The sequence below is a fragment of the Lutjanus erythropterus genome, chromosome 5 (assembly GCF_056507025.1).
Source record: "Lutjanus erythropterus isolate fLutEry1 chromosome 5, fLutEry1.hap2, whole genome shotgun sequence".
In the NCBI taxonomy this organism is placed as follows: Eukaryota; Metazoa; Chordata; class Actinopteri; order Lutjaniformes; family Lutjanidae; genus Lutjanus; species Lutjanus erythropterus.
The window spans coordinates 845050-870806 of record NC_139321.1 but is presented as its reverse complement, the minus strand read 5'-3'; the positions used below and the strand labels follow the sequence as shown (position 1 = coordinate 870806).

Sequence of the window (25757 nt, the reverse complement as noted above, 5' to 3'; positions counted from 1 at the left end):
ACCCCCCAAACATTCTTCAGATCTTCAAATTGTGCTAGATCCCCGTTTAACAACACAGAACAGTTTTATTTTAAATAGGCGGGATTAAATCCTTTAAGCACAAATAAATATTGTAAACAGAAATGTAAATATTTTCTTTTAACCTGGTGTACCGCCTGAAATGGGTTCTCTAATCTTAGCAGAACCTTCCAAAGTGGATCTTAATATTGCCGTGCTGAGATTAGAGGAACACCTGAAGGAGCGCCACACCGCAGGTTCTTAATTTACCTGTTTTTTAATATATTTTAATGACTTTATTAATTGCGCGGCTCCGGTAATGAACAGGAGAATCTGTCATGTGTGAAACACAGATGGCACTTTGTTCTGTTTCTCTGCTGCTGAGAATAAAATCCAGCAGCAGTTTGAGGAACAGCTGCAGTCGTAGGAGCACAGTGTGCAGGCACAGGGCGCCACACAGTGGACCACAGCAGGTACTGCAGCTCAGATACACTGTCAGAGGATTACGTTGGTATTTTAGATCTCTCCAACCAGAGATACAGAGAATTCTAATAATCCAGATGTTTTAAATAATACCAGTTATGCAAAAGAGGTAAAACAACAGCAACTAAGCTACACATTTAAAATTGATATTTTTATTTAGAGGCATAATGAGCCACATATTCCTAAAAAACAGATTCAGAGACATAATCCTTTTTCATTTTTATGACCCACTGTCAGCGTGTGTTGGTGCCTGTATCTGCAGCCCTCTGCATGGATTCATCATTAGTCTGCTGTTCAGGACATTTCCCAACACTAAACGTCAGTATTTGTGCTCCTGAGGACGAGACATGAACAATAAACTTTCTCTCTGATGTGTTGATGAACAAATTCTGTACCTTTAATATGGAAGAAATTAATCTGTTTTGTAATTAATCAAGTCAATATTACAAATCAGAAACCTGTCTCATGGGTGACTGCACCCCTGATCCTGAAAATAATACAAAAACATCTGAGTTAAAGGTTCTGTGTAGAACTCATTCGGTCCTCTGATGAACACAACAGAAACTGAACTAAACAGAAACTGATACAAAAGACATTAAACAATTTATTATTAAGTGTAACAGTGAACTGACTGGAAGATTTCATATATTGATGTGGCACTAAAGTCCAGTCTGGAGCTGCTACTAATTATTTCCATTCATGATAAATGTGCTGGTTGCTCAGTCAATTCATCGATAAATCATTAATCTCTGAAATCTTAAAAAAACGTTGAACAGAGTTCAGTGTGACGTCCCCAAAATGTCTCGTTTTGTCCAACCAAGAGGCTGAAACTGAATAATAAAAAAAAAGATAAAAACAGCAAATCCTCCTGAGAAGCTGGAACCAGTGAACAGTTACTTGACTGGTTTTATTAATTCTGCTTAATTCTGGCTGGAATTAACTGACACATTTAGAAGAAACTAAAGACTGGTTCTAAATTTTGTCAAAACAGTATTTCAGTCCCTCCTGGATTTCTCAGGTTTTTTGGAGGATTGTTGTGGCCTAAAATGTCTGATTTCACAGCAGCTATTTTTAAAAATGGCAGTGCATGATGCAATGTTTTTAGGTGTTTTTTGCAAAGAATTTTTTAAATTCTTTTAATCACTTTTAGTACTATATAATATAATTCATTAAAAATCAAAGGCACATTCGGACAGCTACAGCAAAGGTTTGGGTTGCCTGCAAAGGACCTCCTCTGTTACTGTAAAATAAGGCATTATCTACTGACTCACAGTGAGTGGGAAGCAATACGGGGACCGCCAACAGGTATCGAACAGTATTTCATTGATATGATAAGTATATATCAAATATTTATAAAATTTTGCAATTGGAGGAGGCAGGAGATACTTCATATATAAAGGAAAAATGGGAGTTGGAAGCTAATGTTATTATAAATGATGAAGAATGGGAGGAAAGTAACTTAACAAGCCATAAGATCACTAACAGTCCTACGTGGAGGGAGTTCGACTGGAAAGTTAAGGTTAGGTACTTCAGGACTCCTACAGTAGCGTCTGAGTTCATAGAAAGATCCTCACCACTATGTTGGAGAGGATGTGGAATGGTTGGTGACCATACACACATTTTTTGGGACTCACCGAAACTGCAGAAATTTTGAGAGAATATTAGAAACGAGATTATAGTTATTCTAAATGTTTCTTTACCTTTGAACTGTACTATGTGTTGGGATGTATACCGACAGGTTTACTCTATGGGGACAAATTGTATGTCTTAAGGATGTTATTGTTAATTGCAAGGAAAATGATAACTGTTTTTTGGTGGTGAAATCAATCCCCTACAGTGGAACAATGGACTGAGAGACTGAGACAGGTCTGCATGGAAGAATTAACTGCACGATTGCAAATGAAAAAAGACATTTTTGTACGGAGATGGACAACTGTAACTCGGTATCTGGCTGATTAGAACCTTGTAAAGATGATATTCATCCCCCTACATCATCATTATTATTATTACTACTATTTTTTTAATTTATGTACGTATTCTTAATTGAACTTTTAGAAATGAGTGTGAGTGTGTATACATATATACATATATATATATATATATATATACACATTTTTTTTTCTCTCTTCTTCTTCTCTGATGTTATGTCTTTTAAGTTCTGTTTGCCCTTCTGAAGAACTGTAATTGTTAATCTGAAATGCTGGAGGAGCTCTGTTGTCAAGGAGTGTTCAAGATTGTATGGGATTAATGTTCTACCTTGACACTAAATAAAATCAGTAAAAAAAAAAAATCAAAGTTTCAAATTACAAAAATTCAAGCAAAATATGCTTCAAATGTAAATGAAGTTTACTTGGTGGAAGCAAAATCGTTTTGGAGCTCAAACTCAAAACCAGAACAAAACCATAAAAAAAAAACTGCACAGAGCATTAATAAATAACAATAACTCTGATAAACATATTCAAAATAAAATGACAAAATAAAGTAATACAATAAAACAGTAAATAATAAAACATGAAGTCCGCTCATTGAGATGTACTTGTATGATTTTAGCGTGTGGGGACGGCTGTGATTGGTGGAACTCACAGGAAACTTCAATGATCGGTTAAAATTTGCAGAAACGTCGTGGTAATTCACAGGGATTGGCTGAATTTGCATTTCCTGTTGTGATCATAACTTCCTGGAGGGAGACTGATATTTCCAGTTTTTTAGGAGGCAGAGGATCTGAAATGGTTTTTATGTCTTATTTTATTTTAAGATCATTCTGATTATGATTTAATGTTTATTTTGAAGAACTCTGCATGTATGAACATAAAGTTTAAAAGGATGAAGTTGTTGTGATTTTTGGAGGAACTGACTGATTTATAATTCTGTGTTTGATTTAATGTCTGTTGTGTTTGTGGTGTGTATAATGTGTAGATAAGAAGAACAGCCAGTGCTTAATTCAATACCATAAATAAGAAAATGTTCACTGGATGATATCATTCAATTCTCAAACCATGTTAAACTGAGAAACCTTTATTGTGCTGCAGCTTTCAAACATATTTCATGGTCTTCATCAGTGAGAGGAGCTGAGTGAGGACACAACAGACCACCTCTGAGCTGAGACATGAGTTATAACCACCTGTTCTAAGGTGGCCATAGTTCAATTCACTGATGAAGACCATGAAATACAGTTGAAAGCTCAGAAGAAAACAGTAAGTGAACTAAATTATTCTGTGACAAATGTAGATTTTTTTAAATACTGTAAAGTGTAGAAAGGAGATTGTCTCATTAGAGGATTTTCTCACTTATTGTAAGATTTCAATAATGACTGATTGACTTGAGACGAGACAGAGCGACTTGTAATAAGTAAGTAAGTGACCATTGAGTGGAGATTATTTTGACAAAATAAGGGACAGGAAAGTCATTTCCTAAATGAAACACAGTTTGTATTCTTGGTTCGACACACTGAGGAAAAGTCCTGAAACAAACTGAACGAGGCTGATTTATTTATAGATTTTTAGGTTTGAAGTAAAAGAAATCTGAGATGATCCGACTCAGTTAGTTCTGGTTTATTTTATGGACATCCTTTAGTTTAATGAGGAACAGCTGACTTTACACTAAACATGTTCAACATTTAAGAAATTTGTGGTTTCAAAAAACTGATCATATCTGTTTGTCATGACGGGGTCTGTATTTTTATTTTATTATTACAAAAATCTGCACAAGCCACACATGCTGCTGCTGAAATCTGATGTCTGTTAAATAATCAGTTTGTACTGTTTGATTTGTAACTATTACACACACACACACACACACACACACACACACACACACACACACACACACACACACACACACTCCCTCTTCCTCCCGACAGAAACGTGAAAATCCAAACCGAGTCTCTTCTTTATCCTCTGAAGTGGAAGCAAGGCTCAGAGGATCAGAGGATCCTGCAGCCTGCAGACCTCCTGCTGGGGGGGAGGTCACGACCCCACTTTAACCATCTGAGGGGCATTTAACCCCCAAGACGCCCTAGACACTCCTACATATCCTAAAACACTGTTAACTGCCCCCCAGACACTCAAATACCCTGCTGCTCCTGCTGCTGCCGCTGATAAACATCAAAACTACATTTAAAATAATCCAGTTTATGTTCAAAGACGTTTCATGTGTAAAACCTACTTCCTGTATGTTACTGCACTGTTAGTAAAGCTTTTATGCTGCTGGGATTTTTAAAAAAAAATAAATATCCCAGAACGCTTTGTGACTAGTTATGAATATGAAAAACATTTAACTATTCAAACACGATAAAACACCTGGATGCAGCTGCAGCAGAAACGTTCCCCAAGGAACACCAGTCAAGTTTTTTTCAATTATGAGAATAAAGAATGTTTTATGAATGTTGCAAAAAAAATATTCATCTGATAACATTGTTAGACAAAATCGTAGCCCTGCCGAGGCTCAGATAAGCTGACGCAGAAAATTCTAATATTAAAAAATGTTCCTAAAATCAAATAAGTTAATTTCTCCAGAGTGAAAACAACAATAATGTCTGTATTTCCCCCAAACAGTAAACGTATAACAATGTATTGATCTTAAAGGTAAATTTATTTACCATCAACAGGCTGATGTGTTTTAGGTTTGGAGGAAATATGAGCATTATTAAAAAGTGTAATCTTTCTGTAGTCATTTGTGTCACAAAAAATATCTCGAACACACATCAGATAGATGACTGAGACTGAATTTGTGTTGAACCTGGAGTAAAAACAAGGTAAAGAGCGCCATCTAGTGTAGAAAACAGCACATTACACTCATGTTCACACCTGCTGCATTCACTACATGACTGATCTGAGCTCTGCTGAAAATCAAAACAATTCAACACAGAGTCAGTGAGAACTTTTCATCATGCTCAAGTCCGTCTCCTCGTCTCCTCGTCTCCTCGTCTCCTCTGTCAACCAGCAAGTCGTGATATTGATTTACTGCCTGTGTTGTGTCATTTTAATCCTCTGTTTGAGTCATTTATCAATCAAAACGCCATCAATAATCAGGTTACAGTTTCTGTACTGGGAGGATTTTCTTTTTTTCCACAGTTGTAAAATGAATATCTTTGGGTTTTGGACATAAAAAGACATTTGAAGACATGCATCTGGATTCTGAGAGTGGACATTTTATGCACCAAATCATTTTTGTCAAATTATTAATATACTGAATAAATAATGTGACCAATAGCTGCAGTTCAGATATAAGGTCTTTTTCATCACAGACTGAGGAACTGATTTATTTATTTATATTTAGATCTGTAAACTGTTTATTGATTATGATTATTGGTAATATTCTTACTGATGTTGATTTTAATCATCATATAATATTCTTTGGGTCACAGATCAGTGTTATTGTGATCATTCACCATGTTTCTGTTCCTCCATGTGGGGACAACGTGCAGAAAAAATATATTAACTCCGACCAGAGAGAAACGATCAGATTAAGTCTTTACATGTTTATGTCCTGAGTGTTAATATTTTCCTATTGAACAGATAATCAAAGATTTACAGCACCTCTCTCAACCCATCGAGTCGCTCTCTTCTGATTGAAGTGGTTACATGAGGCATTTTTATTCTGTTATTTTGATTTTTAGTACATTAGTGTCCCTGCTTTTAGAAATACTGAGGTCATAAACGATACATCTGTTCTATTTCTGACTTCCTGTTATGAGTTTGTTTATGAGCTGAATGATATTTTATAGAAATTGTATCATCCAACACTGAAACTGAATCAAACAATATGAACACCTCCCAAAATCATACAATATTTTCATTTGGTATTTTGTCTCTAAAAATAAATATCTGTCAGCATGTTTCACTTTGTGTAACTGCAGAAGACAAACCATTTAAATTCCCCAAATATTCAGAAACAAGACAGATGAGATGACCTGAGTGGTTTGTGATACCTGAGAATAAATTTGAATAAACTTGATCGTTGTCAGCGATGGAGTCTCCTCCTCTTCCTCCTCCTCTTCCTCCTCCTCCTCCTCCTCCTCTTCCTCTTCCTCCTCCTCCTCCTCCTCCTCACAAGAAGCTTTTCTTGTTGTTCATCCTGTAAAACAGCAAATTAAACTCAATAACACACAGAAGATGATGGTTTAAGACATTTTTGACCATCTGGATGAAAAAAACGTTGCATCTGCTGTAAAGGTGAAAAATAATCAGCAACTATTCTGATAATTGATCACTCATTTCAGTCATTTTCCTACAAAAATAGTTAAAATACACACTGTCTGGTTCCTGTCTTTCAGAGTGGAAGGTTTTCATATTTGGTTGTATTTGGTTGAAACAAAACATTTGAAGTCATCACCTTCGATTATCAGGCGCATTTTTCACTCCTGTCTGACATTTCATAGACTCATTAATCAAAAAAAAAAACAAACAGAAAGAACCAGCAGATTAACTGATAATAAAATAACTGTTTGTTTTACACAACACAAATATGAACAAGTTATTTTGTAAACAAACTAAAACATAAATAATGCACCACATAACAAATATTTTTAATTTTTGGTTTGTACTGCAAAAGGTGAGTGAGAACAAGGTCTTTCATTTCTGGCTATCATCTTTATTCTTGGTTAAAAAGTGAGATATTTTTAAAACTGTGACAAGTGTTGTTATAAAACCTCTTCACCAAGAGAAACCCACCAGTGGGTTATTACAAACTTTATTAGAAACTTCATTCTATCTTTTTTAAATCTAGTTAGATATCAGAGGATGATAACAAACTTCATGCTACTTAAGTGGTAACAAAAGGAGATTTTTTTCTTTAAAGATCATCAGCTTAAAACAGGTATTTAGCGGCGTAACTTAAATGTAATTGTAATATATGAGGCACAAACTGGAGTTTTACCCATTGGCCCATGTGAGCTAACTGTATATACAGTATACTGCAGTAATCTATTTATTTTAAATAATCCCTCCTGTAGGAAAAGGTTTGTTTTAATGTCAAATAGGACAAATGACTCAACAAGACAAAGACAAATGAGCAGAAAATACTCACAATTAAATATCTCAAATTGGGGATTTTTTTTTTGCATTTTTGCTTTAAAAGATTATTTCAACAATAACTTGATTATTAAATAATCATTCACCTAATAACTGCAGCTCTGTGCTCAGGTGTAACACCTGGATGTGCCTCCTCTGAATGAACAACCAGCATCTTGTACTTAAGTAAAAGTAGTAATACCACACTGTACACATTTTATTAACATTAAAATATATTTAAAGTGTTCATGATGCAGAAATCCAATAATATCGAATAGGTTATTCGATATTATTGGATCATAATAACTGACGCATTAATGTGTTCATCACTTTAATGCTGCAGCTCATTTTAATGACTTAAATATTTCTGTGCAGTTGATTAATTTCCATCTGGGGATCAATAAAGTTTCATCTGAATCTATAATATTCAATCATAATTTATTTGTTTCTAATATTCTATTATTAATAATCAGAATATTCGAAGTAACTGAACTTATCAAATCAATGCAGAGGAATAAAAAGTACAGTATTTGTCTCTGAATTCAAGTGTAGTATTTATATAAAGTAGCATAAAATGTACCTCAAAAATTAATTAAGTACAGTACCTGAGTAAATGTATTTAGTTACTTTTCACCAATTACATCGGGTTATCTCCGATAATACACATATTTGACATATTTGATACATGCGGCTAACGTTAGCTGAAGGCTAATGTTAAGCTAAAGGTCTTCAGGTATGAATGTTGGCTAACAACAGTCCATCATCCCGCCTCACGTTGAAGTAAATATCGACTTTATGCTAATGTTAATAACGTCAATAAAATACTAACTGGCTCATTTTTACCGATATAACAAATTATTAAATGCTCACCGCTGTAACGTTACATTTAACGTCCATCATCGTCAGTTGTTGGTGTTTTAAACTGACAGGTTACCTGCACAAACTTTCTATCCTCAGCTCATTGGTCAATCAGAAGCACCATTTTCTTCTTCTTTCCTTTATTTAGCGGATTGGTAATGCCAGATTTTAGATGCATACCGCCACCTACCGTCCCGGAGTATGTAGACTAAGATTTGTGTGTTTATGTTATTTTATTTAGCTGGAGTCGCATTTTCCCCATTTTTAAAAAGGTAAAGTAAAATATAAAATACATTTTAAAAAACAAAGAAATTTCACCTTATTCTTTGGTCATTTCATTATGTTGTAATCCTACTTCCGTTTTAGAGCGGAAGTAATATTCTCTGTATAGCATTTTCGGCTTTCTTGGCTTTAAGTGTACTTTACTTGCTAAATCAGTTAATCACGGATAGCACAGCTTCCCCCTGTGAGAGGACGATAGTTTTTAAATACATAAATAAATATATACAGATATAAATGTGAAAATAAATAAAATACTCATAAGTATAGTATATATTTAGTTATTTGTCTTTATATATCTTTTTATAGTCATATTTCCACATTTCTTATTTACTTATTTATTCCTTTTTTGTTTTATGTATTTCACTTATTCCTCTCATTATTTATTTATTTATTTATGTATTCATTCATTTATTTAATTTCACCTTTCCACATTATTTATTCATTATTTTATTTATTTATTCTTTTATTCTTTCTTCTTTATACGTCCACATTTATTTTCTTATTCTTTTACAGATGCATTCTTGTTTTATGACTCCATAAGACTCAGCCTTCCTGTTTGTGTTTGTGAAAGAATAAGAAAATAAGTAAATGATGTATTAAACAAGTGCATAGTTGTTATTCCTTGAAGGAATAAGCTGTCAGTCAACTGGCTTTGTGCACAGAGAGAGAGAGAGAGAGAGAGAGAGAGAGAGATATTTAACACTTAGAAATGAAAATGCTTTTAATTATTCTTTTATATTTTGTTATTTGTCTGTATATTTCCAGATTTACTTATTATCTTATTTATTCGTCTTTATGTTCCAACTTGTCTATTTACTTATTCATATTTATATTTCCAGATTTATTTTCTTATTCTTTTACAGATGAATTCTTTTTAATGAGTCCATAAGACTCAGATCCCCTGTCTGTCTGTAAAAGAATAAGAAAATAAATATTTAATAAACATTTTTATTTGCTATTATTTATTTCTCTCTATATTTACACATTTAATTACTTTTTCATTTATCTAACTTTATAAGTCTACATTTAAAATGTTATTATTTATTATTTAATTTATTCCTCTCTCTATTACCACATTTAATCTCTACATATTTATTCGTTGCACTCTTAAAACTCCATAAGAGTGAGACCTCACTGTCGTTGAAACACAGTCGGAGTGAGACCTCCTGTTCCCGGTGGTCTGACAGCTGCTCCCTCTCTCTGTGTGGAACGGAAGACATTTTGAGCTGCCGTGGTCGCTCCGGTCCGTTATTCGTGTGTCTGTCAGCCTGCAGTCCGGGGGCTGACGTGCTGGAGAGTCGGTGATTTAAGATTTATCAGTTTGTAGTTTAACCACCGTATGTGCAGCTTAGCTAGCTAGCTTAGCGCCTGAAGCAGCCACAAAGCTAGCAGAGTCCTAGATGCTAGTTAGTTAGCGTCAGCTAGCTGGCCTGCCCTGCTCCTCCTCCTCCTTCCTCCTCCTCCTCCACCTCCTCGACAGCCGGTCCCTTCACGCAGACACAATGGCTTTAAAACGAATTACCAAGGTAAGGAACTCATTTTTTAAGACATTTAATTAAAACATATAAGTGTAAAGTGTGTGGTCTGTGTGCCATTAGCTTCTGAGCTAGCAGCGTTAGCCTGTTCTCCACTCTGAAGCAGCTGCTGCCGATGACACAACGTTTAGCATAAAAACCGTTAAATTGTGTCTGTGGTTTGGTGCACGGTGTCAGCTCTCACAGAGGACAGGGTCTGTTGTTTTCTGTGTGTTGTGTTCACGTGTGTCAGCTTCAGTTGTTTTTGACAGACTCGTCTCCCTGCGGCGGGTCTGACGGTTTCACATGAAGTGAAACAAAGGTTCAGTTTACTGAGCTGCTGTTAGCTTTAGCTTCAGAATCACACAACAGGCCTGACAGGACTGAAATCTTCTCTACTTCATTTCCCATCAGGCCAATAAATTACCTGTGTAACCTTTTGAGTCAATAATATTTTGAATTAATGACTTATATCTAAATGGAACAGTGTTTAAAACATGGGTTGATAACGAAACTACTACGTTTGAACATTACATCACTAAATACTTTTAATAATAATGTTTTCTTAAGTTTGAAAAGTGTTTCTTTGGGTTTTAAGTTCTCCTCACACAAGCTGCTTTACAAAAAAGTGCTAGTCTAATAGAGAGAGAAACAAATTGTTCTTAGATCAGAAAATCAAATAAGAAAAGAGCAACAATAGTTTGAATTATTGTTTGTTGTAGGTAATTTATTATATTGAATATCTTTTATGTGGACAAAAGTTTATGTTAAAGTTTGAACTGATTAGTGTTCAACCACTGATAAGGTGTAGGTAAGATGGAAATTTTATATGTATGTAAAATATGTATAATATTTAAGATATAATCAATACAACATTTCATATAGTGGCCTGTGTGTTCTCCTCTGCAGCTGATACATTGGTGGCCTCTTGACATCAAGCAAGGAAATAAGATAAAGTCTAAAAGCTGAAACAATAAATCAATGAATCAGTTAAGTTGATCGACAAAAACACTAATCTGAGACTATTTTGATAATCAGCTACTTCTTTCAGTTTAGGGATTAATGTGATTAGTTGAATATATGATTGAACGTCGCCACCCTTATTAGTCGGTCTGGTTATTGAAGAATGTAATCAGTGGTTTCAAATGGCTCTACAGACATGCAGTGTTTTTTCAGATGTTTAATATGATCAATTAAATATGGCTGCAACTAACGATTATTTTCATATTTGATTAATCAGTCATTAGTTGTTTGGTCTATAAAATATCAGAAAATGTTGATCAGTGTTTCTAAAGCCCGATCGATTAGTGGTTTGATTTGTGAAATGTCAGAAAAAGTGCAGAAATGTCAATCAGTATGTTTCTCAAAGTCCAAGATGACGTCCTCAAATGTCTTGTTTTGTCCACAACTCAAAGATGTTCAGTTTACTGTCAGAGAGGATTGAAGAAACCAAAAAATATTCACATTTAAGAAGCTGGAATCAGAGAATTTTGACTTTTTTCTTAAAATATACCAATTAATCAATTATCAAAATAGTTGGCAATTAATTCAATAATCATTTAATTGTTGCAGCGTTAAAATTAAATCATGCTCTATTAAAACTGTTTTCTGAGTGTTTTCTTACTTTTAAATTGGTTGGCTAGTTTAAATTAAAATTCTGTCAGGAACATCTTTATTTCAGTTCGTTTTTCCAGCTGCTCAAATGTGACAAAGTGCTGCTTTTCTCTGTCTTACATCTCGAAAAAAGACACTTGATGATATCTTGTTCTGAATTCTGGAAAACTTCATTGGTGTTTTTCATCATTTCAGCCTGCTGTCAGAGTAGTCTGTCCCTTATTGATGTGTTTTTTTTAATACAGAGGTCAAATTATTATGAATCATTAATCGTCAATCATTCGTTACTTTTTGATTCATAGACGTGGTTGTTCACTCTCTTTTCTTTGAATGAAATAGTGTTCTTCTTAAGTTGTTATGTTACCCAAACAGTTCACTCTAAAATTAAAAGCATATTTTTCCTCTCACCTGTAGAGCTGTTTCTCCGTCTGGATAGTTTTGGTTTGAGTTGCAGAGTTTTGGAGACATCTGCCGTAGAGATGTCTGATTTCTCTCCAGTATAATGGGATTAGATGTTTCTTTGTTTCTACAAAACTACACCTTCCAACTGCTCATGGACGAGAGGTTCCAGCTCAGCTGAGGACACCATCAGTGTTTACGTACTGCACTCTCACGACCATGAGCCTCTTGTCTGTGAGTAGATGTGCCGTGATGTGGTTTGATAATAAGAAAATAGTTCCTAAATGAAACTGCGCACAACAGTGTGTGTGAATTACCTCGAGTATTTGGGTCATGATGTCTGAAAAGAGACACTGTTGGCAGCCAGGTCTGAATAATGTCAAAAAATATCTAATTGCAATTATTTAGACTGATATTGTGATATTATATTTTCATTTAAAATATATCATGTTGTGATTTTTGCAGGGATCTGTACCAAACAAAGATGTTGTCTTAAGATTGTATAAATATGGCGTGTAGGCCAGGACATTTCAGCACAATGATATTTAATTTAAAATCATAGTTTGAAACACATTTTGCGCCTCCTGCAACTTGAAAAATACCATAGACTGTATCACAATTTCAATAGAATTGTCAACAGTGATGTTGGTGGATTTCACTGTTAGTGAGTCCACAATGAAGAAAAATGGTAGAATTAGAATTAAGTTATATGATTATATTATAGTTATATGTATGTATTTTAAAATAATCTACAGCTGTAAAATGCAACATACACTTATTTATGCACAATGAGTAATGCAAAATGTATTTTTAACACTTAGTGCTTCCCTTCAGGCCGCAGGGCTCATCCAATCCAGTGTTTCCCAACTTTTTTTCTGGGGAACCGCTTCTTAAAAATGACAAACCATCATGACCCAGTTCACAACAGGCCTTTTTAATAAATCTTCGGAGAGATCATTTGTGCATTCATGAATGTTTCTCACCATTGTTAGTGCCATTTCCACGTCACCATGCAGTATATTATTTTGACACATGCATATACACATTAAATACTAACTCAAAATGTCAAGGCAACTTACTTCAACAACTTTACTCAATTTTTAAAATACAGTTTTTGAGGTTTCAATCAATCAATCAATGATTCAAGTTTATCTAAAGAGGAAAAGTATATTATCTGAACAAACTGTTATTAGTTGGTAAAAGCTTTTCAAAATAAGAGTTTTAAATCAGTAAAACAGTATACACACATTTTAAATGCCTTATAAATGATGTACTGCAGATATAAATCTTAAATTTTGCAGAATTTTCTCCTTAGTCTTTTATTTTTTTAAGAGACCCAAATAAAATCTCCTGTGTCCCACCTGTGGGGCACGACCCGGTGTTTGGGAATGACTGATATAACCCCATACACTGACCCAGATATGACATGATTCATTTTTTGAGCTCCACAAGCTGAGTATCATCTGGCTCCATTATATTTTAGAGAAGGCAGCCATACCTCCAGTCTGTCTCTAAAACTCTGTGACTCAAATCTCTCTGGATGGATAAGCAGCAGGAGGATAAATATGTAGATTTGATTTGGTGGTGAACTGTCCCTTTAAAATGGGGTGCATGACAGAAAGCAGAGCTGCGTACAGTAGAAGATAAAAATAGGAACCAGTGTCCAGTGACTTGACAAAACAATAAACCCTCTGAGGGTTCTGCTGAATTAATATGTCACCTTTGTGTAGCATTTAGTTTAAATAATCCTCAAAACCAGGGAACCTCCAGGGTTCTCCAAGTTACACTGAACACCTTTTTAATTCCACTTTGACAGGAATTTAATGACAACTCACAACGTTACTGGCAAAGGTATGAATGAAATAATGAAAAATCTGGGTTGATTTTAAGACCTAGAAAAGAAGCATTTACCAAGTACTTGAATTTAATAAAGTAGTTAGTTTGTAAGTAGCAGGATTTAGTTTTCTTACCTGAAAGCTGACAGATTTTTACCAGAGGTGAGGCTCAGTGTTCGACCAAAGACCTCCATCAGTACTGCAGGGACGACTGTTGGTGCTTTGACAAAATATTAACACAGTGAATCTTTTGATAAATAGTCATCAGTAATGTGAATATAATGACTAAAAGGGTAAAGACAAATAAAAGAACAGCTACAACAGTCTGGGAATTCAGTATTCAATATTCCAAAAGACATACCACTGAACACTAGGACCTAATCTGTCAATAAGTTTCTCAATTAATCGATTAGTCTAAATTAATCATGAACTGTTTTGATTGATTAATCATTTGAGTAATTTTTTAAGAAGAGAAAGTAAAATTCTCTTATTCTTTTTATTTCTCCAGCTTAAATTTGAATATCTTCTGTTTTTTTACTCCTTTATGATAGAAAGCTGAATATCTTTGAGTTGTGGACAAATGAAAACATTTGAGGACGACATCTTGGGCTTTTGGAAATGCGCTGATTGAAATTTTTGCACTTTTTCTGACATTTTATATATTTCTTGATATTTTATAGACCAAACCACTAATCAGTTGATTGCGAAAATAATCACTAGATTAATTGACAATGAAAATAATCATTAGTTGCAGCCCTAATTCAGTTTAGTGTCAGAGGGCAGTAAAGAAATCAGAAAATCCTCATATTTTAGAAAAAAAATGAATGAATGAATCGACTAGCAGAGTAGTTGATGGTTAATTTAATAGTCGATTAATAATGAATTAATAGTTGCAGGTGTACTGAACACAACGGAAAAATGTTTCCGACACAGTGGATCTGAGGATTTTTAGGTGACATATTTATGAGAACATGACTTGTTAAATGTTAAATGGTTTGAAACGGCAGTGAAACTTCTGAGTGTTTGTGACTCTGAGCTTTTAAAGCAGGTTGATATCAGCTCCACCAGCTGCTTCTGTCACAGTCACTGTCTGAATTCCTGACCATTTTCTCGCCTCCCAAACTCAGTCAAACCTGAAAGATGAGCTGTGTGTGCCGAGCCTGTATGTCACATACCGACACACGCGCACACACACTCACACACTCACACACACACAGAGCCAGTTTGGCTTCAGGGAGACCTGCAGCAGGCTGGAAATACAAACCGGTTGTCCTATAAGCAGCAGCTCCTCCTCCTCTGCTGCTGCCGCCGCCGCTGCTGCTGCTATATCCTGATCTGGCCTCCGACTCTTCTGTCCGCTCGACTCGCTCAGTAAAAATAGACCTGCTGCTTACACATCAGTAACAGCCGTGTGTCTCAGTGTGTGTGTGTAATGCTGCCTTCATATGATGGCAGATACAAGTTCATGACTGAGCGGCTCCTGTTGTTTCAGGCTAAAGTTTGGCCTTCAAAATAAATGTCTTCCTGTTGTAATGTAGGACGGCAAACTAGAGCTGCAAAAATTAATCCGTTATTAAATTAATCACCAACTATTTTGATAATTGAAGTTTGAGTAATTTTCTAAGAAGCTTCTTAAATGTGAATATTTTCTGGTTTCTTTACTCCTCTGTGACAGTAAACTGAATATCTTTGAGTTGTCATCTTGGACTTTTTCTGATTTTCTGGTGTTGATGTATTTTGTGGCTGGACTTAAAGGGACAGTGACATTAACTTCCACAGTTAGTGTTTTTACATGTTCATATTCAGTCTCACAGAGGAAAGAAAAACTTAAACAACCGCAAAACACCACCTGAAACTTCTCTCACGGTTGTTTCAAGTCTTGAGGATCTTTTATATTTTGCAACATAAACCACTTCTGCAAAATTCTCTCATTTCTACTTCTGTCTGGTTTTTTCACTTGTTCAGGCCTCTCGTTGGCCTGATACTACACAAACAACAAGCGTCTGTCAGCTCCGTGTCAGTCGACTGACTCGACGGCATCTTCATGTCGTCATCCAGGAAACTCTGTTCACGTTGTGTTCATGGTATCTCAGATTTACTGAACATGCAGCTGCTGACAGGAGAAAACATTCCTGTTCTGGTTTGTCTGATCTTCAGAGTCCTACACGCTTCGGTTTTTAAATCTGTAATCGCTTCATTCAGTTGGTTTGTGGAGATGATGCAAGCTCGTTTTCCTAATGATTATTTTCATCATGCCGATTATTTTCTTGATTAACTCATTATTAGTCAGTTAGTGTTTGGTCGAAAATATTGATAAAGTTTTCAAGAACCCAAGTTGACGACCTCAAAACCCCCAAACACATTCAGGTTAGGAGAAAAGAAACTAGAAAATATTCACATTTGAGGGGCGGAAATCAGAGAATTTTGAGAATTTTTTTATTAAAAAATAACTCAAAATGATGTATCGATTATCAAAATAGTTGAGGATTCATTTAATAATCGATGAATGAGGCTCTTCTCCACAGTCGGCGTGTTAGCTACTGTGGATGGAGGTCGACATGCCCTCAGTTTGGAGAAGCAGCAGGAGAACTGGACAATGTCTGATTTATCTTCTCTTGTCCAGCTGGAGAATATCTATTCTGTTCTTTTTTTTTGCTCCACCTCAAAAGTCTGCTGCTTTTTGACTCTGTCAGATGTGACAAATGTTGTATTTTTTTGCGGCCCAACTGGCCTTTATTGTTCTTCTTCATGCTGAAAAATAAGCCTGTGGACTTGTGAGGACTGCTGATGTTTAAAAGAGTGTGTGTAGCTTCAGACAGACACTGTACTGACCTCAGGAGGAGCTTTATTTGTCTAAACAGCACATTCACCCGACGATGACCAAGGAAAGTGCACACGAGGTGGAAAAATGTAGAAATAGAAACATAAAAAGGAGAAAATGTGGTTTTAGTGACAGTTGTTGGAGCTATTTGTTGACTGTAGGACACAGAGCGAGAACACAGCGTCTGTAAAGTTTACTGAAATGTTACTAATTAACCCATTAATAATGATTTCATGGGATTTTTTTTTTAGGATAATGAATTATTTAGTTGATGGACTGTCATATATTATATTTAATGGGAACATATTTTTCACCTGGCCTGTAGTGTTCTCAGATTTTTTGATGAGTTGCAGAGTTTTAGAGATGTCTGCCTTTTCTCCAATATAATGAAATAATGCGACTAAACTGTCTTTTCTCTTAGTATGAAAGTAGTTCTTACATGAAATCACTCATGATTTCTGGAAAGAGATGCTGGTTTTGAATTTTCCAAATAGATATTTATAGATATCTCCACAGCTCACACCAAAACTATCTAAATGGACAAAAAGTACTACAGGGCTGAGGTAAAATATCTACTTTCACTCTCTTTAAGAGTTCAAAGTGAACAAACGGTATTAAAGTCATCCATTAATTCATACCTTATTTTTTCAGTTATGTTAAACCAGTTTCAGTTTCAGTGATATTTGATCAAATCTAAGAGGTTTTACTTCTTCAAAACCACTTAATATCACACCTGGGTGACATAGCTGAAAAACCAGTCACGTTGATATCAATAATTATTGATCATATTGGTCGTGACTGACTACATGTTGTGTACTTTAAGGGGTGGAAGCAACAGAGGTGATAAAATGTCCCAAATGGGATTTTTTTGATCAATAATCATCTGTAATGTGGAGATAATGATTCAGTGGGTAAAAGCAAATAATAGATCAGTCTAAGTTTAGAAAATTATATCAGTTTACTGTAATTCAGCCTTTAAAACCAGGAAAAGACAACACTTCTGCCATATCGCCATAAATCAATATCCAGAATCTATCATGATATCTAGTCTCATCTCATGCTGCGATATCATATCGATAGACAAATAAAACATTATTTTTATGAGTGTGCTCCAGTGTTATCTGATATTAAAGTCTCTGTGTTTAATATGTCGGCCTTTTGTCTTTCTGTGTTTCACACGCTGTAACGCTTCAGAGAATATACAGCATGTTACTGTGGAAACTAAGTTTTGATCAAGGAGGAAAAAATGTATTTGGTCTTGTTTGGTGGAAGCAAATCTTTTCTGTTTTTCTAAAAACTGATTACTCAATTAATTGATGGTTTATGATACCAATGATCAATTAATTAAAGCGCTCACACTGTGCAGCCCTGGTCTGAAGCGATTCTTCATTCTGCACATGTGAAAATGTTTGGCTTATACACCAAATCAAAAAATAAAAGTTTTAATATTTCATCAACTAAAATGAGTGTTCAGCTACAGCTTGGAGTGTTTTCCTGGAAGTTGTGAAGGTGGTTAGTGGAGGAGGAGGAAGAGGAAGAGGAAGAGGAGGAAGAAGAAGAAGAAGAAGAAGAGTCTCCAAGGAAGCAATAGAGTTAATGGTTGCAGCGTGTTTGGCCATAGTTTGCAGACCCCCGCCGTAACCCTCTAAAAACCCCGTTAACTCCTGAACAGACGGTCGTGGTGTTAGTCGGGTTGTCAGGTTCGTGTTCCTCTGACTCCAGGATGAAGTGATCAGTTGTTGGTCAACAGGATGTGACACGTCGATCAGACATAAAGCTGTAACTGTTAGATCAGATCTGCTGTTTCAGGCCTCAGTGCAGCTGACGGAAGCTGTGTGTGTGTGTGTGTGTGTGTGTGTGAGTGTGAGTGTGTGAGTGCGTGCGTGTGAGTGTGTGTGTGTGTGTGTGTGTGTGAGTGTGTCAGTATGTGTGTCATCTGTGTGTTGTTTCCAAACAGGAAACAGTCCTACAGAACAAAATGCAAAATACCAACAACCACAGACACGTGACACGTTTTCTAAGTGATTTGTTCAAACAGACTATTTTTCAGTCCACTGATCTTATTATTGATGAACAGCTGTTTTATTATAAACACTTTGGTGATGAAAGTCGTCTTATTTTCCAGTAAACTTGGCTTTAAAAGCTTTGAAATCAAAGTCATCATTTTGTTTGTGAATGTTTGACATCAGAGATCCTTAACCACCGCATGTCTTTGTGTTTTCTGACTTCCTCTGTCTCTTCTGTCTCTGTGTCCTCAGGAGCTAACTGATCTGTCCAGAGATCCTCCGGCTCAGTGCTCTGCTGGACCCGTCGGTGAAGACAGTAAGATCATTTTTACTTGAACTTTTCTCACTAATATAAACTGAAAGACTCTGAGCTGCCGTCACTTTGTTTTTGTCCATCAGATACAGAATAAATCTGATTTATTAACCCTTTTCTTTTTTCCACCAGTGTTTCATTGGCAAGCTACTATAATGGGACCTGTAAGTATCAAAGAGTTTCTGTGAGAGAATTTTTATTTTGAGAGAAGTTTTCCACTTTGATTCAGCTCTGTAACGTATCTTCATGTCACACTTTTCTTGTTTATGACTTGTGAGTTTTATTTTGAAATCTAATGTGTGTGTTCTGTGTGTTTCCTGCTGCAGCCTGACAGTCCCTATCAGGGCGGTGTGTTTTTCCTGACTATTCATTTCCCCACAGATTATCCCTTCAAACCACCCAAGGTCAGTCAGCAGCTCCACAGACTGTCTCTCATATCTGCAACGCTTCTGTCAAAAGTTTGGACGCGTCTTCTCATTCGATGTTTGTTGATCAAATCTGACAAAACAAAATAAAGAACAGAGCGCAAAGTCTCAAATCAAAGGTTGAAATAAAGTTTTCACACTTTACAGGAGAAGATTATTGGTGAACAATAAAAAGTAAAAAGGATTTAATAAAGATGTCATTAAATCTTTGAAGGTGTAGAAAACAGTTTTTAAGTCTTTTCTATTTTAGATTCTAGATTCCATATTTCATAGTTCTGATTGGAACTGATTCATTTCAAATTGATTTCTCTTCAGCTGCCTGATCTGATATCGACTGATAAAAGTCCATGAATGGATCTTTTAAAATGTCTTTTCTCCTTCACGTGTTTGGTTCCTCCTGCAGTTTGAACCTGCGATCAGCTTTTAGCACCAGATCATCTTTAATAAAAACTACTTGATCAGTGTGTAGCTAAACATTAATCAATGATCAATTAATTGGTTGCTTAGAATTTGATTGATCTGGTACCAAATAAATTGAATCATAACAGATTTTTAAATGAGTTCTGTACAGTTTATCAGATACACGTTTGACATGTAGGTCTTTGTGTCTTTATATTAGTGGCAGATCAATATATCAGCTCGATATCGGCTGATCACAGTTCTATATTGGTGACTGATTTTTAACATAATGCTGATTGTTTTTATTTGTTTGCTTTACAAGCAGCATTTTATGTCTATTTAATCATTTTTCTTTCATTTCTGTTTAATATAAACCTTGTTATTATTTTATTTATAATAATTATATCAAATATCAGTGAAAGTTTCAGTGCCCTGATGTCATTTTGGACAAAAAAGGTTATGATTAAACTGTAAAATATCCTCATGACACTTTTCTTTGTCATAAGTGTTGCAAAAGTTCTGTTTATTTCTATGTTCTATATTCTTTATATCATGTTCTGTATAAAGAATATCAGCTGATAAGTATCAATATCAGAATATCTGATCTGTCAGTATATTACTGAGAAAATAAACTTTTGATGACACTTTTGTGATTGTTTGGTATAAACAATTTTTTTGGTGTTTTTATAATAGCAATTAATTGATTGATTGGTTGTGAATATTACCAGTGATCGATTAAGGAAAGTGCTGACAGTCTGCAGCCGTACTAAACATTATTAGTTAGAGAGTTCTTGTACAATTTATATCCTCAGTTTTGTGAGAATCTCTTTCATATCAAAGAAAAGTTGACGTTGAAACTGAAATGAATCAAGTTGAATCAGAACCTTCAGGGTAGAAAACTAATCAAAATAAAGAACATTGAATGAGAAGCCGTGTTCTGTTCATGATGCACTCAGAGTTTTTTTGTCTCTGGTTGAGTTTCAGCTCAGTGTTAGAGGAAACGTTCTGCTCATGTTTGGTTCATGTTTTTATTTCAGGATTCTACTACAGACTTTCATTTTCATAAAACACAGTATTTTTCTTATGCTGGTCATTTCTGCAGCTCCGTTCTCCCCCGTCTCTGTCTGAAACACTCCTGACTCCCCTTCTGAAAAGAGTGGGACGGTCACCTGTCTGAAGGTGGTGCTGACCCCTTTGTGACATCGTAAGGGGAGGCAAATCTGACCAATCATTTCTCACAGGTTCTCTGGTTCTTCAGAGAAAGTGGAGACGTGTGTTTTTGTTGAAAAAGTGCGTTTTGTATGTGACCTTTAAGACTAAAAGATGGTTGTCTGCCTGATGATCTATGAGTCCATAATGGATGAAATTTAGTCTGAACCAGAGCAGCACAAGTCAAGTTCTGTTGTGTTCAGACGTAGAGAGCAGGATTTAAGTTGTGTTTGGGTCTCAGGTTCAGTTTTATCTGCTGCAAACAAACATCAGAAGCTGCAGTTCTGCCAGTCAAACTGTTCTCTGTTGAGCCTGAAGTTCATCAGGAACCTGATGCTGAATGTTGATGTGTCAGAAACTCTGTACTGTCTCATGACGTTTGTCTCTGTCCTCCATCAGGTCGCCTTCACAACAAGAATTTATCACCCAAATATTAACAGTAACGGCAGCATCTGCTTGGATATATTGAGATCACAGTGGTCTCCAGCATTAACTATCTCTAAAGGTGAGTGAAGACGATTTGGACTTTTTTTAAATTTAAAATGACTCAAACTGATTAATCAATTAATTAATTCTGTCAATTGAAAAAAATCCAAAAAGAGTTTAACAGACTGTCTGACTTAGTTAAAAAAAAAGCTGTTCTAATCTGATTTCAGATTAATAAATAAATGTTTGGTGTGTTTTTCTCTGCAGTCCTTTTGTCCATTTGTTCTCTGTTATGTGACCCGAATCCTGACGACCCGTTAGTGCCAGAGATCGCCCGCATCTACAAAACAGACCCTGTTAGGTGAGTTCACACCTGACAAACACAGTTAGGGAAACAAAAACCTAATAAACTCTCATTTTTAAAATGATTTAAATGTCATTATTTGGTTTGTTCAACTTTAAATTAATAAAAGTTAATAAACTTGAAAACTGACAGTCACATGTCTCAGAAAGCACCAACCACGCAAAAACCTTCATCGTTCCTCCTCTTCATTAAAGTGGAAACAGACATTTACCCTCACTAGTGTTTGCGAGTCGTATTATTGTTGGCGCCGCTGTTGTAAAGACGACCGGATCGCATCCCATTTTCCTCAGAGCGTCACAAACTGCACAGGACAGACTGCATCTGTTTCCAAATGTGTGTGAGAGAAGCACTGAAGAGGTAAAGTCATTTTATATGAAGCAGTAACAGAGTTTGAGTATTTAGGAGAACAAGTTGATTCACACAGAATTTAGTCTCTAATGGAAACATTTTCTGAGAGAAATGCATCATCAAAGTGAGCCTGATGAAACCTCTGAACTCAGATGGCGTCATTATTCTGCAGCCAGTTTACCTGATCAATTAAAACTAGAGAAGGTCTGATGGAGCTCCACCCACGTCTCCGACATATGAAATCTGAAATATTTTCATGGTGTTTCTCCAGAAGCAGCTGTTCAGCTCCCAGCTGGAAGTAAAAATCATTAAAAACCAGAGTAGAATCTGTGTGGGAGGAGTTTAACCGAGTGTCCTGCTGCTTGGTCTCAGGTATAACAGACTAGCCAGGGAGTGGACAGAGAAGTATGCCATGCTGTGAGCTGGGTAAGATCTGAGCTGCCGTCTGATTGGAGCAGAGTTTTACTCACCTGAGCTTCCTGCCTGCTGGGCCTGATCTCACTGGTTCTGTAAAAAACTTTGACAGGCTGGACTGGATGCATTTGAAGCATGGCTCCGAATCTGAAGACGAGTCCACAGACCGCTGGTCTTTCATGTTTTAGCTGTGAATCCGTCTCTGTTCCTGCAGAACCACAGTTTGTTTAAAGATACAGGGAGGACGTTGACGTAGAACCCCGTCTGAACCTGTGTGAAGTGAAGAGAACCGACTGTCTGAGTTAGAAACTGACGAGCAGGAACAAACGAAGAGCTAAAACATGAAAACACGGCGATGATGTGGCTGTTCATTAATCCTCCGTATCTGCTGTCATTTAATGCTGTTTTTTTTTTTTTTTGATCTGCATGTGAAACAAATCTGACAGTTTTCCAGGCGGTGAAAACCTCAGGTTCAGATTTCATTCTTGTATTTTTTAAATTGACACCTGAATCACCTCAGTAAGTCTTAGTCCTGGTTCACTCTGCACGCTGGAGCCGTACATGACGTCACCGTCACCGACCCGCCGCAGCTCGCTCACACTGTGGCGTCCGCACAGGCTGTGATCCTGCTGTCCGTCTGCACGAGAGTTTAAAGAGAAAAACACACGTTCAGAGAGAGAGAGGGGAAAAAACTGCCCTGCACCTGATTTGATTTCATGTCTGTGACAAACTGCACAGATGGAGACAATGAGACGGCAGTGCAGGTGTCCTGTTGCTGATGTAATGTCCACATGACCTTCAACACATCATTTGTGAGCTGCATGAGCGGTGCTGCTCCAGTGCACCGTGTGGACGCTCTAACTGGTTAATATGGGCGCCAAAATAAAAACCAACACACACGCTGCTCAAACGTATAGTGTGAACCAGCCTAAGAGTGTGTTTGTGCAGACAGGTTAGACGTTAGGAAGATTTTCATTGTCGATTACTTTCTTGATTAGTCCAAGATGACGTCCTCAAATGTCTTGTTTTGTCCAAAACTCCAAGATATTCAGTTTCCTGTCAGAGGAGAAGAAACCAGAAAATATTCACATTTAAGAAACTGGAATCAGAGAATTTGGACTTTTTTGTCATAAAATTACTTCAAACTGATTAGTCAATCATCAAAATAGTTGCAGATTAATTTAATAATTGATTATAGACTAAATCTTAGAAGATGAAGGTCACCTGGGGGGTTTGCACAAAGAAGATCAAAGTCAGTCAAACTGCACAAAATTATAAAATAAAAGTGTACAGAGTGATAATAAATGTCAACAACAGTGACAAATGTGACAAATTCAGTACCTGATATAAATGAAAATACATAAATGCAAAAAACATAATGAATAATTATGGAAAATGTGGAGTTTTGACAACAATCCAAGATGGCACAGGCATCACAACGTCCTGGAGGGACTGTCCAACAGGCTGCACAGTTAAATGTTTCTGTCTTTGTCTGTTTTTAGGATCGTGGGTCTGCAGGGTGTTTTATTTTGAAAACTGACTGGATGATCTTTGCGCTTCCTGTGTTTGACTTCCTGCTCGAGCTGCTCAGTGCAAACTGAGCAGCTTCTGTCAAGAATAAAAAAAATCATCTCAAAGTGGAACAGAACGCAGCTGCATCACAAAGACGTTTATTCTTTCATTAATTGAATCTTTATTTAAAAAGGTCACATCGACAGAACAGAGAAACAAAATAAAACCGAGTGAAGAAGATGAAAACAAACACAGGCAGCTCTGTGTGTGTGTGTGTGTGTGTGTGTGTGTGTATATATGTGTGTGTGTGTGTGTGTGTGTGTGTGTGTGTGTGTGTGTGTGTGTGTGTGTGTGCGTGCAGGCATGGCATCGTCCTGCTCTGTCTGTGAACCTGCCGACGTCCTCGACTCACCTGTGTGTGTTTCTGTCTGCAGGTACAACAAGACAGCTCAGGACTGGACTCAGAAATACGCCATGTGATCCTCCTCCTCCTCTTCCTCCTTCTTCTTCTTCTTCTGCTGGAACAAACTGTTTGATTTATTCTTTCTCATGTGGCCACGCCCCCCCCCCCCCCCCCCCCCATCAGCCAATAATGGCAATTTGTTCACGTTTCTTTTTGTCCTCGACGTTAAAACGCTTTTAAACTCTTTGATTTGTCCGTCTTTTTTTTTCTGCTTTCTAAACTGAATAAAAACGGAGTGAAGAAGATTCGAGGACTCTGAGCTGTGAATGTGCCAACTGCAAAACAACTGTTACAGGAGAATCTGAATAAATTAATAATTTAATGCATGTCAGTGATTGGTTCATGTGCTGCTGAGATTTGTCCACTTTTTAAAACAAAAAGAAACGACAGTTTTGGTTTTATTCTGTTTTTCTTCTTGTTGTTTTTTTGTTGTTTTTAGACGAGAGAGCCGTTAGTTCATCCATCATCCACAACACTGTTCTCCTCTTTTTGCACTGAAGATGAAACTCAAAGCTCTCAATGGCTGATTGATCAACTAATAGCTCTGTGATGGTTTCTTTTCTCAATAAAGTTGAACAAATTGCAAATAGTTTTGTTGAACTGTTTTCATTTTCTTCTCCTGTATCTGTTTATTAGTCATAATGAGACAAACCCCCAAAATAATCAGTTTTCTGTTAAATTAGACAAAATAATCAAATCATGACAACAATAATTAATCAAACTTGATCGGCTGGTCGCTGATCATGTTTGGTTGATGTCATTTTGTTAAGTTTGGGTTTTTTCAAGTTCTTGTCATTTGGATGTCAGATTTAAAGGTTCAGGACACTTAAAATAATAACTTGTAGCTGATGAATATTGAATTATATAAAATCAAAATATTGACTTTGTAGCTAAAAAAATAAGTAAAAATATAACAATATTAAATTAAAAATAAGACAAAATTAGAAAATATGAAAATAATAAATTTGTAGCTGATGAGATGTTCTTGTTGTCGGCTCTTAAAAACATCACCAGTTGTTTCCAGCGGTAGAAGAACTTTTATTTTTAATAAATAAAATTACATTT

At 36.1% G+C, this 25757-nt stretch overlaps 1 protein-coding gene across 2 annotated transcripts; it reads left to right on the top strand.

The window, feature by feature from the left end:
- The first annotated feature begins 9778 nt into the window (after positions 1 to 9778).
- ube2d2l (ubiquitin-conjugating enzyme E2D 2 (UBC4/5 homolog, yeast), like) lies at positions 9779 to 25281 on the top strand. 2 transcript variants are annotated; one of them, XM_084718526.1, is made up of 8 exons: positions 9779 to 10156; positions 19072 to 19135; positions 19265 to 19296; positions 19459 to 19536; positions 21565 to 21670; positions 21859 to 21952; positions 22676 to 22729; positions 24664 to 25281. In XM_084718526.1, exons 1-7 carry the CDS (start codon positions 10133 to 10135, stop codon positions 22722 to 22724), a joined length of 447 nt encoding a protein of 148 aa, XP_084574652.1. In that variant the 5' UTR covers positions 9779 to 10132; the 3' UTR covers positions 22725 to 22729; positions 24664 to 25281. The 2 variants fall into 2 exon arrangements, with proteins under 2 accessions (XP_084574652.1, XP_084574653.1); XM_084718527.1 differs by lacking the exon at positions 22676 to 22729 and having other exon boundaries at positions 9785 to 10156.
- The last annotated feature ends 476 nt before the right edge of the window (positions 25282 to 25757 follow it).